Raw genomic sequence first — 18,441 nt, forward strand, 5'->3', positions numbered from 1 at the left:
TTGTGTGTAGTGTCGGTCGGAACATGGCGGCTCCCATGGACGCTGCCTACCACCATCATAACAGAAGACAGTCAGATTCATGTCTCCTTTCCTTCTGCATACTACGAACAAACAAGACAACTAACAAACGAATCACAACTTCACGGATTGTATCGAGGGACGAGGTACCGGGAACAGCAATTGCTGTTCCACACCACCCCATCCATCCCTTGGCGAACTCGGCTAGCAGAGTTGCAACGATGCACAGACACGTACATAGATGGATAAATAATGACAACGCGTCTTTGCATTGTTTCATCTGCCTGTCTGCCCGATGATGATGATGATGACGGCTAGCTGTCATCATCATCATCAAAAATAAACAAATAACAGTACTAACGTAGCCCCAATATGTTCCCTCAGTCCCTACACTCATTCTGTAGCTGCATTCAAAAGCCAATTACCGACGAAGGGTAGATGGGATCAATGTGTACTTTTTTCAGGGCTTTCATTCGGTGTAGTATGTATAGGATAATTTTTGTGTTGCCTGTCAATGTCTGACATAAAAACGGTTCTGTTACCTACAAAAGCAGGTGTTACATAAAGGTCAATATCTCCAGAATGGAAGATGGTAAAATAAAAAATAAAATTAATCAAAATCTATAAAGTAGATAGATCACACACACACACACACACACACACACACACACACACACACACACACACACACACACACACACACACACACACACACACACACACACACACACACACACACACACACACACACACACACACACACACACACACACACACACACACACACACACACACGATGCAATCCCTCGGCGGCCCAGCCTCCTGACGGCAGATATTCTGCACTACATGAGTCACTAAGTGCTGCGTTGCTCAGTGTGCAATGCATGCTGGGTTGGAGCTACGCCCACGCACATACACTTCCATACCTCCCTCACTCTCTCTCTCTGCTGCTTTCTCTCTCCTCCTTTTCCATCTCCCTTCACCTAGTCTCTCTCTCTCTTGTGTAGAAGCTCTTTTTTTCATCCCGCACAATTGTTCCCCGTTCTCTCTTGTCTATCGGCTTTTATTTTTTTTAATACATTTTTGAAACATTTTGAAAACACAAATGTTGCATGCAGGTCCACTCTAGACTTAGTAAACTGAACCCGAGTTGGCTCTGTACTTGGACCACATTTTTCCCAGTTATTTACGGCTATTGCCAAAAATAGCAGATCTACAAGCTCACAACACGTCTGTTTTTGGCTAATGTTCCCCCCGGAATACAGATGCTGGGGTTCAAATCCATAATTTTCACTCTGCAACCATATCTTAATGTCTAGCCTATACCTTTTTCTTCCGCAGGCCTCCTTTGGTCCCTGGAATGGCTTCACACACGAGGCTGATGGCTTCCCTGGAGGGACAAGAAGACAAGAGGGTGAATACCACAGTATACAGTAGTCACCATCATAAACATATAGCCACACAGCAACCTTCACAAATACTTGTCTGTTCAGCCTTATACAGTAAATGATGTGTATACAGTATATGGTTGTGATTCTCAACCGTTTTAACGTGATACACAGTACATCAGGCCACAGAGTCATTTGATAGCATTTATTAAATCTGGGACCCCGATCTGCACAGTACAATCCTCAGTGTTCATTTAACTTTGAGAGTGTACCATTTAGAAACAGTTACCGATCCACAAGGATTTTTTTCTATATTTCTATATTTGATTTATATTTGTTAACTATCAGTCAGAGCAACGCTGTAAAAAGACGTGTGAAACAAGAGAAAAACTCAAAGTGAATATTACATGAATGAGGACAGAGTAAGTAAGTAGCCTCATGGCGTGGCCCATAGCACAGGAACCTATGTGGTGTTTCTGTAATGTGAGGTGGCATGATGTACAAGTCCACCACCCGGCCTGACATGATAGCTAGTACAGTAAGTTGCAGGGACTTATCCCCAATCCAACCCTTGATGCTGATCGAGTGCTAAGCAGTGAGGTCCCTTTTTTATAGTCTTTGGTTTGGTGTGACCTGGCCGGCAACCTCCAATAGTCTCACAGTACGTTTTAACAGCGGGAGAACAACGGCAAGCGACACTTGAATTTCATTGGCTGTCGCCCAATCGCCCACTATCGCCGGGCGACGTCGCCCAAAAGATGAATTATTTTCATCTTTTCGACAGACGCCTGTTCGCCTGCTATCGCTGTCTGGCTGTCGCCCGCTGTTAAAACGTATACTGTCAGGGCGGACACTCGAACCACAAGGCCACTGAGCTGATGATGAGGACACAAATACATTGTTGTTAGTCTTTGTAGGAGGAATGAGATACATCACGAACACCAGTAAGACATTTTTAGAAAGGCAATGGCATGCTCTGTCTGTCTGTCTCTCTCTGTACATCTTTAAATGTTCTGATGAGTTGAAAATGGAGAACCCTGATGTAAACAAGTATTAGAGCTTTTCGGTGTCGTCCTCAAAGTAGCAGTATTGACTTGTGCTTTTGTTTTGAAATGTACCCATTCTACATACTGTGAAATAAACATTTCAATCAATCAATCACTCAATCTCTTTCTCTGTGGTGTAAGCCCCCCGTACACAGTAAAACCCTCAGTGTTACAGTAATTAATCTATTTTTGACTCTAAGAGTGCACAAATGGAACCAAATGGACCTGTATAAGGGTCCACTTGGTTCCATGTGTGCACTTTCAGATATAAATGAACAGAAGAACAGTGTACCAATATTAAAACACTGCATGGCTCCAGCAAGCCAAGCGTAAAAGCTGACATGACATAACCCAGTTCACAGCCTCTCTGTTTCAACAGCACACAGGTCGTCAATACACTCAAAGATAAACTCTCATATCCTATCAATTAGACTGAATATGAATAAACTCAAAGATAAACTCTCATATCCTATCAATTAGACTGAATATGAATAAACTCAAAGATAAACTCTCATATCCTATCAATTAGACTGAATATGAATAAACTCAAAGATAAACTCTCATATCCTATCAATTAGACTGAATATGAATAAACTCAAAGATAAACTCTCATATCCTATCAATTAGACTGCATATGAACAAACTCAAAGATAAACTCTCATATCCTATCAATTAGACTGAATATGAATAAACTCAAAGATAAACTCTCATATCCTATCAATTAGACTGAATATGAATAAACTCAAAGATAAACTCTCATATCCTATCAATTAGACTGAATATGAATAAACTCAAAGATAAACTCTCATATCCTATCAATTAGACTGAATATGAATAAACTCAAAGATAAACTCTCATATCCTATCAATTAGACTGAATATGAATAAACTCAAAGATAAACTCTCATATCCTATCAATTAGACTGAATATGAATAAACTCAAAGATAAACTCTCATATCCTATCAATTAGACTGAATATGAATAAACTCAAAGATAAACTCTCATATCCTATATATTAGACTGCATATGAATAAACTCAAAGATAAACTCTCATATCCTATCAATTAGACTGAATATGAATAAACTCAAAGATAAACTCTCATATCCTATCAATTAGACTGAATATGAATAAACTCAAAGATAAACTCTCATATCCTATCAATTAGACTGAATATGAATAAACTCAAAGATAAACTCTCATATCCTATCAATTAGACTGAATATGAATAAACTCAAAGATAAACTCTCATATCCTATCAATTAGACTGAATATGAATAAACTCAAAGATAAACTCTCATATCCTATCAATTAGACTGAATATGAATAAACTCAAAGATAAACTCTCATATCCTATCAATTAGACTGAATATGAATAAACTCAAAGATAAACTCTCATATCCTATCAATTAGACTGAATATGAATAAACTCAAAGATAAACTCTCATATCCTATCAATTAGACTGAATATGAATAAACTCAAAGATAAACTCTCATATCCTATCAATTAGACTGAATATGAATAAACTCAAAGATAAACTCTCATATCCTATCAATTAGACTGAATATGAATAAACTCAAAGATAAACTCTCATATCCTATATATTAGACTGCATATGAATAAACTCAAAGATAAACTCTCATATCCTATATATTAGACTGAATATGAATAAACTCAAAGATAAACTCTCATATCCTATCAATTAGACTGAATATGAATAAACTCAAAGATAAACTCTCATATCCTATCAATTAGACTGAATATGAATAAACTCAAAGATAAACTCTCATATCCTATCAATTAGACTGAATATGAATAAACTCAAAGATAAACTCTCATATCCTATATATTAGACTGAATATGAATAAACTCAAAGATAAACTCTCATATCCTATCAATTAGACTGAATATGAATAAACTCAAAGATAAACTCTCATATCCTATATATTAGACTGAATATGAATAAACTCAAAGATAAACTCTCATATCCTATATATTAGACTGAATATGAATAAACTCAAAGATAAACTCTCATATCCTATCAATTAGACTGAATATGAATAAACTCAAAGATAAACTCTCATATCCTATCAATTAGACTGAATATGAATAAACTCAAAGATAAACTCTCATATCCTATATATTAGACTGAATATGAATAAACTCAAAGATAAACTCTCATATCCTATATATTAGACTGAATATGAATAAACTCAAAGATAAACTCTCATATCCTATATATTAGACTGAATATGAATAAACTCAAAGATAAACTCTCATATCCTATATATTAGACTGAATATGAATAAACTCAAAGATAAACTCTCATATCCTATATATTAGACTGAATATGAATAAACTCAAAGATAAACTCTCATATCCTATCAATTAGACTGAATATGTTGATAACTCCTAATTTGAAATTTTACATGTTATTAATACAGTGCTCTTCATAATATGGTTTTCTTTAACCATATTAATTAATATTTCTAATTAAGTTATTCTAGGTAACCCTTGGAGTTACGATATAAACAATATATTCAAGCCAGCTGACAGTAGTTATATTGAGGATTTTGTTGAATGATACTTTTAAATATTATACAGCTGAGATTAAAGTCTTTGTTTTAACCTTAATGATAATGGGTTCATTATTGTTAAATGGTGCATTTATAGCACCTTGCAATGTGTTTTACATTCACACACGGATGTCACAGGAAACCATATCAAGCATGTCAAGGATTGTGAGCTTGTAGATCGACTATTTACCCTATTTGGAAGAAAAATAAACCTTTTGATTTGAAAGATTTCTCCAATATGACAGCAAATAATAGGAGTGGCAGGTTGAACATGGTTAATAAATAAGGCTATGGGTGTATGATAAATTATTTATCGCCCTGCATTTGTCATTGGCCTCGTTATCCAACCTTTGGGCGTGGCTGCATCTGATATGCTGGCCTCCGGTTGGATAACCTTGCACAATGACAAATGCTTGGGTGGTAATCTGTATGTATATTCTATGCAATATTCCATTATGTATTTTAAGGCCACTAACCATTGTGTGAGGGAAGGCATCACATTTCATAGGTCCTATTATAGGAATATGACGTAGGTTTTGAATAAATCACGAGAGCCAACATACCTGGTTATTTGTGACCTGGTGGTGAAATCAAGAGATCTCATTGATCGCAGGACTTCTATACAACCCAGGTACTGGAAAATACAAAGTTGAAACATGTCAGATTCTACAAGAAAAAACATCACCATCGCAATACATTGCATTTCATTTCTGCACCAAGATAACAAAAATAGTGTAGTGAAAAGTATATTTATTTTGTTCTGAACTGTATTCAAATGTCATTTCTATTGTGCTTTTTATTCTTTATCCTGAATAGGTATTTCCGATTAAGAAGATAAGTTTAACTTTGCATACTGTGTTCATGATTAGAGGCATTTTTCATACCGTGTACTGAGTTGCCTGATGTTTGACAAAAATCCAAAGGAGTAATATAAAAAAATATGTTTTGCAAAAATCGGCCTCCTGGTGGCGCTATAACAGGCCGACCTGAAAGATACGGGGCAGAGCTTCTGCTCTGGCATACAGAGTGTGCACAAGTATAGTTTAGCTGCAATTAACCCAACAGTGCTGGAGATTAGCTGCTCAGACACAGACAGACGTACGGCATTCGGCCTGGTGGAGACAATATAATGCTATAATGGAATATACAGTATAGTGTAACATGCAACTTGAAAAACTATGCTTATTGCTTATGAATAACAGTAGCATTCCAGATGAGGTAAGCCCCTTTTTGGTCCCAGAAATGTATATCTTTTGAGAGCTCATATAAGGGTGGAAATGGAATTTAAATCCTATAGTGCAACACTTACACACACATACTGTATATTGATTTTGATATGTGCTAATGTATTATGTCTTATGCTACATTTGTAGCATTTGTAGCATTGTAGTATTTAGGACTGAGGCCGATTCTAAAAACACCTAAATCTAAAGTTTTCTGAAAAACTTCAAATATTTATTCAAACATTACAAAAATGTTATGTTGCTATACTGTACATAGCAACAAGAACCCCAAAAGGGCTTCCCGTCTTGAAGGGTAAAAACCTAAAAAGGGGTTCCCGTCCTAAATGGGTGGACTCTGAGCTACAACACACCTGTTGTGCATCAAGCCAATCAATGCACACAGGATTCAGAAGGAGCCACTGGACATTTCACCGCTGGAATAAACTCCAGTGAATCAATGTTAATAGTATTTGTAGTAGATAACAGTAGCACAATTTGAAATTTGCACCCTATGACCAGACAAATTATGTAGTCTGTGTAGTCAGTCAGACTAGGGTTTGACTGGATTGCTGGATTACTACAATGACCATAATGCTTTGGTGCACTAGCTGCCCCTCCTTGTGGAGAGGGGGAGGGCTGTCTTACTGAGACACCATGTAGTCCAAGAAGGAAGTGAGACCATCACAGACACTTTGAATTTGAAATACTAAAATATCAAAAAACACATTACACACATAACCCCAGGAAAGTGTTTCTTGTGTCCTAAAACTCCTAATCATAAAAATAAGATCTGGTTGCAAAGATCTGTGGAGTGGCCCTTTAAGCAAGCAGACGGATCACGTAACTGACGTGACGTAAAGGGAGACATTTCTCTCACCCTCCGTTGCGTAGTGCTTCTTGCGCTGATTACGTTCGACTCCGCAAGGCACTTAAGACATCTCTCCTCACCTATAGCCGTTTGTGCTGCTGTGCAGCGATACTAGTGCACGCACACTCTAGCGTCACAAAGATGCCAAAAGCAGCGAGCGGCAGGCGTCTCTTCCTGGTTTTTAAAATGCTGGTGGATGGAAATGAAGCTCCACCCACGCAGCAGCAGAATGCCGCGTCGGCCAGAACACGGGAAACGCTTGCCTCCGTGGCAAGTGGAAGCCGCGTGCGAGCTTCATTTTCCATCCACCAGCCGTCTAAAAAACAGGAAGAGACTCCTGCCGCTCGCGGCTTTTGGCATGACGCTACAGTGTGCGTGCACTCATACAGTTTCCACTTTACCACTGAAATACCATATGGCATGGCAGCAAAACTGAATTCTGTATTTAGCATAAATGTTAAAATAAGTTACACAACCAACAGTAAGCAATGACTTCAGAACTGTTTGGTTTGGATGTGGGACTCCATGTCTGAGGTCTTACCATAATTTTTAAAGCAGCTCTGGTTTTGTGCCGTTTCCATTATAAAAGCGCAAAAACAACTCATGACAACGATTATAGGAGATTACCTTAAATTGTAGGCTGTGGCATTTGTGTTACTTTATATAGATTTAGTAGTTTAGTTCAAAAGAGGCTTTGTCAAGACAATAATGACCGGGGGTCATTGCAATGGACATAATAATATTACCAGAAACTCATAAAGAGATAGCCGTCAATGACCATAACAGGTCTGTAACTAATAGTTCGACAACACCGCCGCTCCCAACATGTGCTGCCGGTTAAAACTAACCCGTGTTGGTTCAAATTCACCCGTGGCCCAATCCCAACATACGTGTCAGGTTAAAACTAACCCGCTGCAAACCGGCTCCCAACATGCATGGCAGGTTAAAACTAACCCGTGTTGGTTAAAATTCACCCGTGGCCCAATCCCAACATACGTGTCAGGTTAAAACTAACCCGCTGCAAACCGGCTCCCAACATGCATGGGAGGTTAAAACTAACCCGTGGCAGGTTAAAACTAATCTGTGGCTTCCTGTGAGGTTAGGTATAGGTTTTGGGTTTTGTGTAGGTTGTCGGACTAATGCCTGTTACAGTACGTCGGACCAAACACATGCACACGCCAAGTCTTGCCATGGACACATTTGTCCAGTACGGACATATTGATGACCCCTGATAATGACCAACTGACAGATATTTATGAGGCTAAAAAGGGCAACAAGTCTGGGCAATGAGCTGCAGTAAAAAGGGAATTGACACCGTTTCAGAAAGAGTTATATAGTGACAATAAAAGGAAACTGGAGATCACAGCAAAGATCAGTAAAGTATGACAAGACAATTGCCAATAAGAACAAATTACTTTCTGATCAGAATGCATGTGGATTTCTTTGCTATTATATAGGACTAGGGATTGGGTCGTATTTCCATAACACTGCAACAGGAAATAAATTGGACCCATTTAGAATGTTTACGTTACGTTAGTGTGAAAAGGTCAATAGAACAATTTAACACAGCCTAAGCTCTACTGAACGCTGTTTAAACAAACTCCAGCGTCCGTATCCTGGGAAAACCTTTCGCAGAAAATAGCAGAAGTTCAGTTTTGTTAGCGTAAACAGAAGATACACTAGAATAGAGCCCTGAGGGCCTCCAGTCAACAAAGTATAGAGTTTAACTGGTTAGAGTCATACTCTTAAACGTATTCATGCTGTACAAAATTGTTTTTATGTAAATATCCTAGTAGTTTCCCTCGTATTGGTGACCTAACCTAAAAGACTATGTTTTGTTGCTGTGCCATGCCCAAAATTAAGAGTGGACTAGACCGGAGCAGTGGTTCTCAGCCTTTTCTGGATCACTTGGAAATCTTCAAAGTGTTTGCAGCCCACCCATCTGACCACTTAACGTGGCAGGCTGGCAGCCTATCAGTTACAGTAAGTGGTCATGATGGGCGGATCACGTATATTTGCAGAGCATGTTGACGAATCAATTGATTGTGTTCTGGCTTGGATCAATGAAACAAACGTATTTCTATATTATTATTATTATTATTATTATTAAGGGATCAAGCCCGAAGGGACTTTGGTCCCTTATTGAATTATATTCTTCTTCTTCTCCTCCCGCCAAAAATAGCAGTTCTGGCTTAACCGTGCAGTCAGTTTTCGCAGAACTTGGCAATATGGTAGAGGGCTATGCCAAACTGAGGATGCGTCTGAGGATGCGAAGCCCACGACCATTGGCCAAAGGGTGGCGCTATAGCACTCAATTGAAAATGCAAACTTTGAACAGGAATAGCTCATGAACCGTTTGACTGTCAGCAATCGTGTTCTGACTTTTGACCTCTGACCTTTAGATCACCCACCATTTTCAATTATATGAAAAAGACAGAAAAAAGACTATACAATACGCACAATAAGCGGGTCTGTTTGGGGAACTAACAGCTGCAATACCGATATATATATATATATATATATATATGTGTGTATGTGTATGTGTATGTGTATGTGTATGTGTGTGTGTGTGTGTGTCCTACTTATCAGTATCACACTGAAAACCACAGGTTGAGAACCACAGGACTGGAGTCAGTATCCTCACAGCCTACCAGTGGGAGCCCCAGCCCACAGGTTGAGAACCACCGGACTGGAGTCAGTATCCTCACAGCCTACCAGTGGGAGCCCCGGCCCCACAGGTTGAGAACCACCGGACTGGAGTCAGTATCCTCACAGCCTACCAGTGAGAGCCCCGGCCCACAGGTTGAGAACCACAGGACTGGAGTCAGTATCCTCACAGCCTACCAGTGGGAGCCCCGGCCCACAGGTTGAGAACCACCGGACTGGAGTCAGTATCCTCACAGCCTACCAGTGGGAGCCCCGGCCCACAGGTTGAGAACACCCGGACTGGAGTCAGTATCCTCACAGCCTACCAGTGGGAGCCCCGGCCCACAGGTTGAGAACCACCGGACTGGAGTCAGTATCCTCACAGCCTACCAGTGGGAGCCCCGGCCCACAGGTTGAGAACCACAGGACTGGAGTCAGTATCCTCACAGCCTACCAGTGGGAGCCCCGGCCCACAGGTTGAGAACCACCGGACTGGAGTCAGTATCCTCACAGCCTACCAGTGGGAGCCCCGGCCCACAGGTTGAGAACCACCGGACTGGAGTCAGTATCCTCACAGCCTACCAGTGGGAGCCCCGGCCCACAGGTTGAGAACCACCGGACTGGAGTCAGTATCCTCACAGCCTACCAGTGGGAGCCCCGGCCCACAGGTTGAGAACCACCGGACTGGAGTCAGTATCCTCACAGCCTACCAGTGGGAGCCCCGGCCCACAGGTTGAGAACCACCGGACTGGAGTCAGTATCCTCACAGCCTACCAGTGGGAGCCCCTGCCCACAGGTTGAGAACCACCGGACTGGAGTCAGTATCCTCACAGCCTACCAGTGGGAGCCCCGGCCCCACAGGTTGAGAACCACCGGACTGGAGTCAGTATCCTCACAGCCTACCAGTGGGAGCCCCCGCCCCACAGGTTGAGAACCACCGGACTGGAGTCAGTATCCTCACAGCCTACCAGTGGGAGCCCCTGCCCACAGGTTGAGAACCACCGGACTGGAGTGAAGAATGGTGTCACCATCAGTCAATGCATGCCCCTTTAAAGTAATGGTGCGTGATGTGTGAGGGACAAGCACATGACGCTAATTAAAAGTGCTGTTAGCAGATTTGCACATTGAACTGGACACATAGTAGGACCACAGAGAAGCCAGAAAGCCAGTGGGGGAGCGCGGGCCATTTCCCCTTCTCACGACATGGACTTTCGACAGCTATTGACCGGATGGGTCCCAACTACACACTCTGTCCCCATGCGGTTAATGGAATGGCATCCATTAGATGCTCAGATACACACATATCCAAGTCTCTGGTTTGTTTTGCTTGTGTTTGACAGCGCTATCATCAGTGTATGTTGAATTCATGTTAATGTCTATTTTACCCTGTTGAAGACCCCTGGCCTAAATCAAGCACAATCACTCCTACACTACAGTGACTCATTGTTCATGTGGGGATTTTTACAGATTAAGACATTGAACACAACAAGCCTGTGCTCCTTAAGTGACGTATTTACTGTCTGGCAAAATCCTTGTGTCTTTACATTTCAACTTTTTGTTTTCTTTTTCCTGGAAAAAGGAATGCCCTACTTCGTCATAAAAGAGCGTCACGCAAAAGTTAGTGTGGGTTATAATAAATAATGTATACATCATTTAACCAATGAAAAGTAGAGCTTGTGACTAAGGAAATAATACAATGGATCCAACACATTTTTCTTCCCAATTTCCTGAAAAGAAACCGGTTTGGACATACAAGGTTTCCACCCGCCAGTAGCATGTGAACAACACACCAGAATTACATAGAACCTACTGTAAGCATCACTAATGGTGAAATAAACATGCATACATGTCTATTCCACCATTTTAGCAAAGCTTGTAATCAAGCTCACAAAGGAAATACACAATAACAGAAATAAGGAATTACATTACATAAGCTATAAATAATACAGCATCTTGAATATCAAAAAGGTTCAAGAGTTTATATTGTAAAGAAAAGTGACTGCCTACAAAATCATGTGGTAGCCTATACTACTGGATTTCTGTGCTTTTGTTTTGCAAAGGCTTCTCCTCATACTGTGCTGTATGCTGTTGTTTGCTTTGTTTCTTTCTACCAACGATGACCTTCTCCGTTTCCTGAATTATTCAATATGTATTTTCTGGTCTGTGCTCTTTCACTCAGCCTGCTGCTATATCCTACCTATACAGCTACGCCCACACAAGCACGCTTCCATTTGTAAATAAAACCCATTTAAACCCCTTATACTTCCTTGTACGACAAATAATCGAAAATAGTGCTCTGATCTACAAGCTCACAACGTGTCAGCGATTTTCACTGTTTTTCAATGTTGCACAAATGTTGACAAATCTTGCCCACACTAAATCTTCCAGAGTTAGTGTGGTTGACGTGCATTTTTAATTAAATTGTTAAAAGTGTGATATTATCAAACATAAATATCAAACTTAACAGACGTCTACATTTCCCAAAATGAAAAGTGTGTATTTAATTCAGTCTGACCAGAAGCAGGGAACATGAAACAAATACCACTGAAGGGATATATCACACACACACACACACACACACACACACACACACACACACACACACACACACACACACACACACACACACACACACACACACACACACACACACACACACACACACACACACACACACACACACACACACACACACACACACACACACAAGGGCATGGCGGGAACTGCCGTTTCAAGCTATGCCGTCCGTCCTTTTCTCTCCCCTCACAGACAGTGAACTCACCTCGAGCTCATTGAACGAAAAAGACAGAATGGAACACAGAGCCGATACCAAGACCGAATGGAAAAGGGGCGAGAAAAGATAAAAGCAGGACAGGAGAGAAGATTTTGACAGGAGAAAAAAACAAAAAAACAAAACAAATTACTGCGCCTTACCTTTACAACATATGTCATGCCCGGACCGCAGATCTTGTCACCGGAGTGGATCCACCCTCTGGAGGGTTTGCTCACAAGGCCGCTACTTCCACTGGGGTTCCAGTCGTCGGCGCCGGGCTGGAGCTGCTCCTCCAGCCTGCACTTTTTGTTCATGCTGCTGAGCGACTCCAGCTGGGAGCAGGGGGTGCCCGCGGAGGCTGAGCAGCACAGAGAGCCACTCACACCAGAGCCTGCAGCTGACACACTGGATCCTCCCGGGCTGCCGGAGCCGCCCCCACCACCCCCCTGCAGCTTGGACACAGCCAGGTCCTTGACGGCGGAGGGCAGGCCCTTGATGCCCAGCAAGGCGCCCGAGTTGCTGAATTTCAGGCCGGAGACCTTATTGATGAACGTGCAGAGGGTGGTGCCTCCATCGTCCAGGTGGTCAGAGGAGCCGTGGCTGTGTGTGGCGCTGCTGGAGGAGGTGGTGGTGGTGGCGATGGTGGCAGAGGAGGAGGGGTAGCCCTCGGCCCGGGGGGCGTAAGGCGTCTCGGCAGCAGACTGGGGGCCGGCCGAGACCTTGGGGTTCATGGGCAGGCCGTGGAGGAGCTCATCGACGGACGTTACTGACTCATTCCTGAAGCGGTTGTATTTGGTACGGTGAAGCATACCCCTCTCTCTCTCTCTCTCCCCTCCTCTCCACCAACTGACACACAGCCTGCCTCTTTCACAAGTGATACGGCAGACGTGGCCGTGCCGCGCTGATTAACCTCTCCCGTAACATAGCAGCAGCACAGCCAGCGGCAGCGCAGGCAGCGAATGCCTCGTAGCAAATCACAGGCCACCTGACTGCAATTTTCCTCTACTGAGGTTACAGTGGTGGCAGTTGTGTGCCGAGCTGCTGCCCGTCACCGCTGTTGCAAAAGCCACAGACTGCCTTTAGGAGGATCCAAGGCTGCAATCCGATCCGTCAGAGAGAATGAAATAGAAACAAGCCATTGGAAACAGGTTTCTAGAAAGCCACCAGTGTGATGATGGTACAGTTTGTTTTTGTTTTCTTTGTGATGAAAACGGTGCTGATGAAGATGATGCTGATGATGATCTTTAGCCTCAAGTCCGAGAATGGAGATGGTTTGTTGACGATGACTGCCTGGTTGCCGGCTCCGAGCTAAAGCATGACTCACTGATCTGAGAAAAACCTTCTCGCCAAAAGCCTTACTGAACACTGCAAATCACTTCCTGTTGGAAGGGGGGGAAAAGTCCTCCCACTTACAGCACACTACAACCAATCAATTCTCCAAATTGTCCCTTCTGATATTTCTTCGCCATTGTAGAAACGCTTCTGTTTTATTGTGTCGATATGAGGAGGAGTTTTTATAAAGAATATCACAGAGAAGTACTTTGATAATGCAACATGATAAAATGTGTTTTGTAACAATAGTTCGGTCGCGTTATTTTCCATTTGAATTTTCTCATACGACATATGGATCAAATGGAATGACTCATACAGTATGAATGAATCACACCGTTCAAAATGAACGCGAGTGAAATCAGTTATCTAAAACTACTGTGTGATTGACAGCTTCGATAAATCTGTAATCGGAAATCGGAAGATAAGTCTTCCTGAACAGAAAACGGAGACAACCTCCTCCGAAATCAACACAATCTACTTAACAATATCATAAAGATACTGGGCTCCATAACTTACATGAAAAATATATATCTATAAATTAAGGAAAATTACAAAATGATGAAGCCATAGCAATTAACGCTATCAAATAAATGACATAATTCTGATAGCTGAAGGATACTGGCAGTTTTGTGTTTTAAGGGCATCATACATGTTGCACCACAATTCTGCAAACAAAGGATTAAAGACCTTACTGTGGAGTGTAGGATACAATCACAATCTCTCTTAAACCAAATGAACCCAGATTTATCCAAGCAAATGGAAAAAACTACACGCAAACCAAACACAGCGTGAAGAACATTATTTCTCTGGCCAGATGAGTCACTGAAGAAATGGAGCTAGGCTGAGAGAAAGCGGCTTAGATATTCTCCTTAGAAGCAAGCAGCAGTGAATCCTCCTCATCTCTCCTGGAGCCCAGAGCACGCATCCCAAACACCATTCATGTAAAATGTCCTCAGGAGGAGCATCTATAGCGAAGCCCAAAAGACTGACACTCATTCATAAGCAGCCTCCTCTCTCTCTCTCCTCTCATTCTGCTGCGGATTTCGCACTGCTGCAGTCCCTCCCAACATCTCTCCTTCCTTCCTGCCTGGCAAATGCAGGAGAGAGAAAAAAAGAACAGAGACAAGCAGCACACGTCTCCCTTCTCTGCTCAGAAACAAAAGGCAAAATAGAAACAGAGGGAGGAAAAGACAGTCCTTCAGAAAGCAAGAGAAGAAAATGGTTTTTTTAAGGTAAAAGATTAAAAAAAAGAGTTGAGGACAATAAAGGACATGTGATATTAGTCTTTTATGTGAATGAAATAGCTGGTTGGCATAGCAATTTTTCTGTGAATGGAGAGCAAGGCCTTTCTGCCTCTGCAAGGCAATCCCTAGGGATGGAATGGTCTTATCCAATGAGAAGCCGGCTGGATGACTCATTCAGGGAAGGCTAGCAGAATAGTGGAAGAGACCATTCCAAATGCAGGTGCACATTGTGTTCACCACTTTTATATTGCTACATGAACGCTACATAGAGCGTACCTTTAGATGTGAGATAGCCATGGGAGATGTCTTGCCACTTTGAGATAACGAGAAATAACAAAGTTTCAAGAATATCAAAGGTTGTCAAATGTTTTGCATGCACAAGCACACCCCTCCTTTTCATCATTTGACAGCATTATGAACAGTTTTTCAGCAATCATATGAATGGTCATTTATACGTTCATCTACCGGTAGTTGGTTATGCTTTATTAATGTATGGCGAAAACCTGATATATTGTTCAATGATCTGGCAGACATAAAAATATACCGACATCTATAGGTATATTAATATATTCTTGCCCTCTCAATTCAATTCAAATGAGCTTTATTGGCATGAGAAAACATACGTTTACATTGCCAAAGCAAAAGTGGAAATAAACAATGTATGTACAAATACATATTTAATATAAATAGGAATAAAATAAAGGTGTAAACAGAGCTGTGTTTTCTCTCTCTAGTGAGATTAAATATTTTGGCCATATCATCTCAAATTACCTCTCTTGTGACAAGGACATATATAAACTGCGTCAGAAGCTGTATGCTCAAGGAAACATGCTGTGCGCAAATTTAGCATGTGCTCAGTACCGGTGAAGATTTCACTTTAAATCGTTTTGTACACCTCTGGATACTTCCCACAAGCGTCTCGATGGTAATAGGCGCGGTCATAGAGGGGAAAATACATACCTCGTTACCTACTCGTTCAGCTGGGATGCGCCGCACCTGTGTTCACCTGCTAGGGAGTACCCACAGTATAAAGCCATCTCTCTCTGGCTCAGTTCAGATCCATTCTCCGGGAGGTGAGGCAGCGCATATACCGGGCATGTTGGGCGGTAAGTCGAGCACCAAATCCATTTCACGTGACATTCTATGTAACCCCAGTGAAATATAAATACTTATCCTAGTGTCCTTTCATCCTCCCAGGCTTCCACCGGGCATACTCTACCTGGCACGTTCAAACGAGCGTGTAACCTATGAAAGGAACAAGTGATTAATACCATAAAGGAGAAAAAGGAACAAGTGATTAAAGGGGCATTCCACTCATTTTCAACATTTTACTATGTCATTAATATACCTTAGAGCTGTTGTGTGGAAATAATAAAAAGGTCCCCCCATTCTGTGTTTCCTAGAACTGGAGGTCTGAAAAAAATCATTAACATGGTGAATCACATCTTGATGATGTCATCAAGATGTGTTTCACCATGTTAATGATTTTTTTGTTAACACCTCTAAGGTATATTAATGACATAGTAAAATGTCGAAAATGAGTGGTATTCCCCTTTAATACCATAAAGGAAAAGGAGTATTACTACTGCCCCAGTACACAGCCACCGGGCCGAGTAGAAGTACCCAGGCTGAGTAGAAATACTTACTGCTTTACTGCCTTCCCATCCTTATTTAGAGAGACTGTTATTCACAAGCTTGATTGTTATACCTAGCAGCACCTAAAGGGGGGGGGGGGAATCCTATGCTAAAACCATACTCGCCTGTCGGAAATCCCTACAGATAAATCCACCTACCCGAGTGGAAAAGTACCTACCGTTGTAGTCTGGCGACGAGGTCCAGCGACAAAGACGACTCCTCCACGCCACCTACAGGAAAGGAAGGAGAAGAGACTTTGTGTTGATCCACATGTCAAACTGTTGAAACCTGAAAGAGAAAAGGAGAAACGTTACAATTTTGTTTAAACAAACTATTATTGTGTGTGTGTGTGTGTGTGTGTGTGTGTGTGTGTGTGTGTGTGTGTGTGTGTGTGTGTGTGTGTGTGTGTGTGTGTGTGTGTGTGTGTGTGTGTGTGTGTGTGTGTGTGTGTGTGTGTAAAAAAATAGTGAACTTGTAGCTCTGCCATTTTCACTACTTTTGTGACAGACTCTTGTATGATGTAGGTCATTACTTTACAACAAAACATAAAAAGTTGAAATATCGACATACAAGGTTACTGCCGGGCAGTCACGATGTGATAAAGAAAATTATGTTTTTGAAGGAGTGAGCATCCAGACACCACTCCACTCACTTGTTGCCAGGTAACATAAAAAGAAAGAAATCTAAAACAGAATTATTTTCAAACCAGTGCTTCATGAAATAAAAAATGAATAAAAATAGACCATGTCTGTGGAACTGCGTTGCTAGGGAACAGCTTGGGTACAAGTTTATTTCCTGTAGTGGTGGACAGTAAGAAAGTGCATTTACCGGAGTAGGCCTACTTACTTAATGTTGCTCTAGATAGGATAGGAGAGGGAAGTCTGGATAGGAGAGGGAAGTCTGGAGCTCTCAGGTGGAGCTGTTGCCTCTGTGATCCGACTACGGATAAGCGGTTGAAGATGGATGGATGGCCTACATACTTTTCCAGAGTATCTGCTGGCTACTTTACTTGAGTGTTTGCGTTGTATTTTTGAATACTTGCAGCGTCCACACGCACTTTACAATAAAAGCATGAAATTTGACACACAATTAAGAGCATGCATGCCATAAGGAATTTATTTTGCTATAGGGCCATCGCAGATTTGTCCTGTGGTAACCATGGCAGCTATTTTCTAAAATGGCCACCACCTGCTATTATTTGTTATTTTACGAAATCAGGTTCTAGACCACCTAGGATCTTGATTCTGGTGACAAATCCTACATTTTCAGGGATGAGGAATACAGTGGTACCATTTGTACTGAGCGGACGTAGAATACACACATCGACAGGCTGGGTGCTGGGCTAAAGAAACTTCAGCAGATGATGGATGGAGCCTGCACACCACAGGTACAAAAAGACTTTCTTTATTGACAATAAAGAAAGTGGTTTTTCACCTGTGGTGTACAGGCTCCATCCATCATCTACCATTTGTACTGAGACCATTGCAGCCATATTTCAAAATGGACACCACCTGCTACTCAAGTTCTAGACCAGCTACAATCTTTATTCTGGTGACTAAATCGTACATTTTCAAGGATACAGTGGTACTATTTACATCATGCTAGATAAAAACGATCAAAATGTGTAATATCGATGTAGTACTGTTCATGTTTTCAAACTGTGACATGTGAGAGTCAAGTGAGTACAGGACAT

At 41.7% G+C, this 18,441-nt stretch overlaps 1 protein-coding gene across 1 annotated transcript in view; it reads right to left on the bottom strand.

Annotated features, from left to right (window-relative positions):
* The window catches only part of shc3 (SHC (Src homology 2 domain containing) transforming protein 3), a gene marked incomplete at its 5' end in the record, with an annotated part of 28,955 nt that extends 15,609 nt beyond the window's left edge, over positions 1-13,346 (bottom strand). Inside the window, 3 exons of the mRNA XM_079524421.1 lie at positions 1,345-1,408; positions 5,591-5,661; positions 12,699-13,346. Of these exons, the coding sequence (XP_079380547.1) occupies positions 1,345-1,408; positions 5,591-5,661; positions 12,699-13,346 (783 nt within the window). The remainder of the gene's footprint in view (positions 1-1,344; positions 1,409-5,590; positions 5,662-12,698) is intronic.
* Positions 13,347-18,441: the final 5,095 nt, after the last annotated feature.

The sequence above is a fragment of the Electrona antarctica genome, assembly GCF_951216825.1.
Source record: "Electrona antarctica genome assembly, chromosome: 16".
NCBI lineage: Eukaryota > Metazoa > Chordata > Actinopteri > Myctophiformes > Myctophidae > Electrona > Electrona antarctica.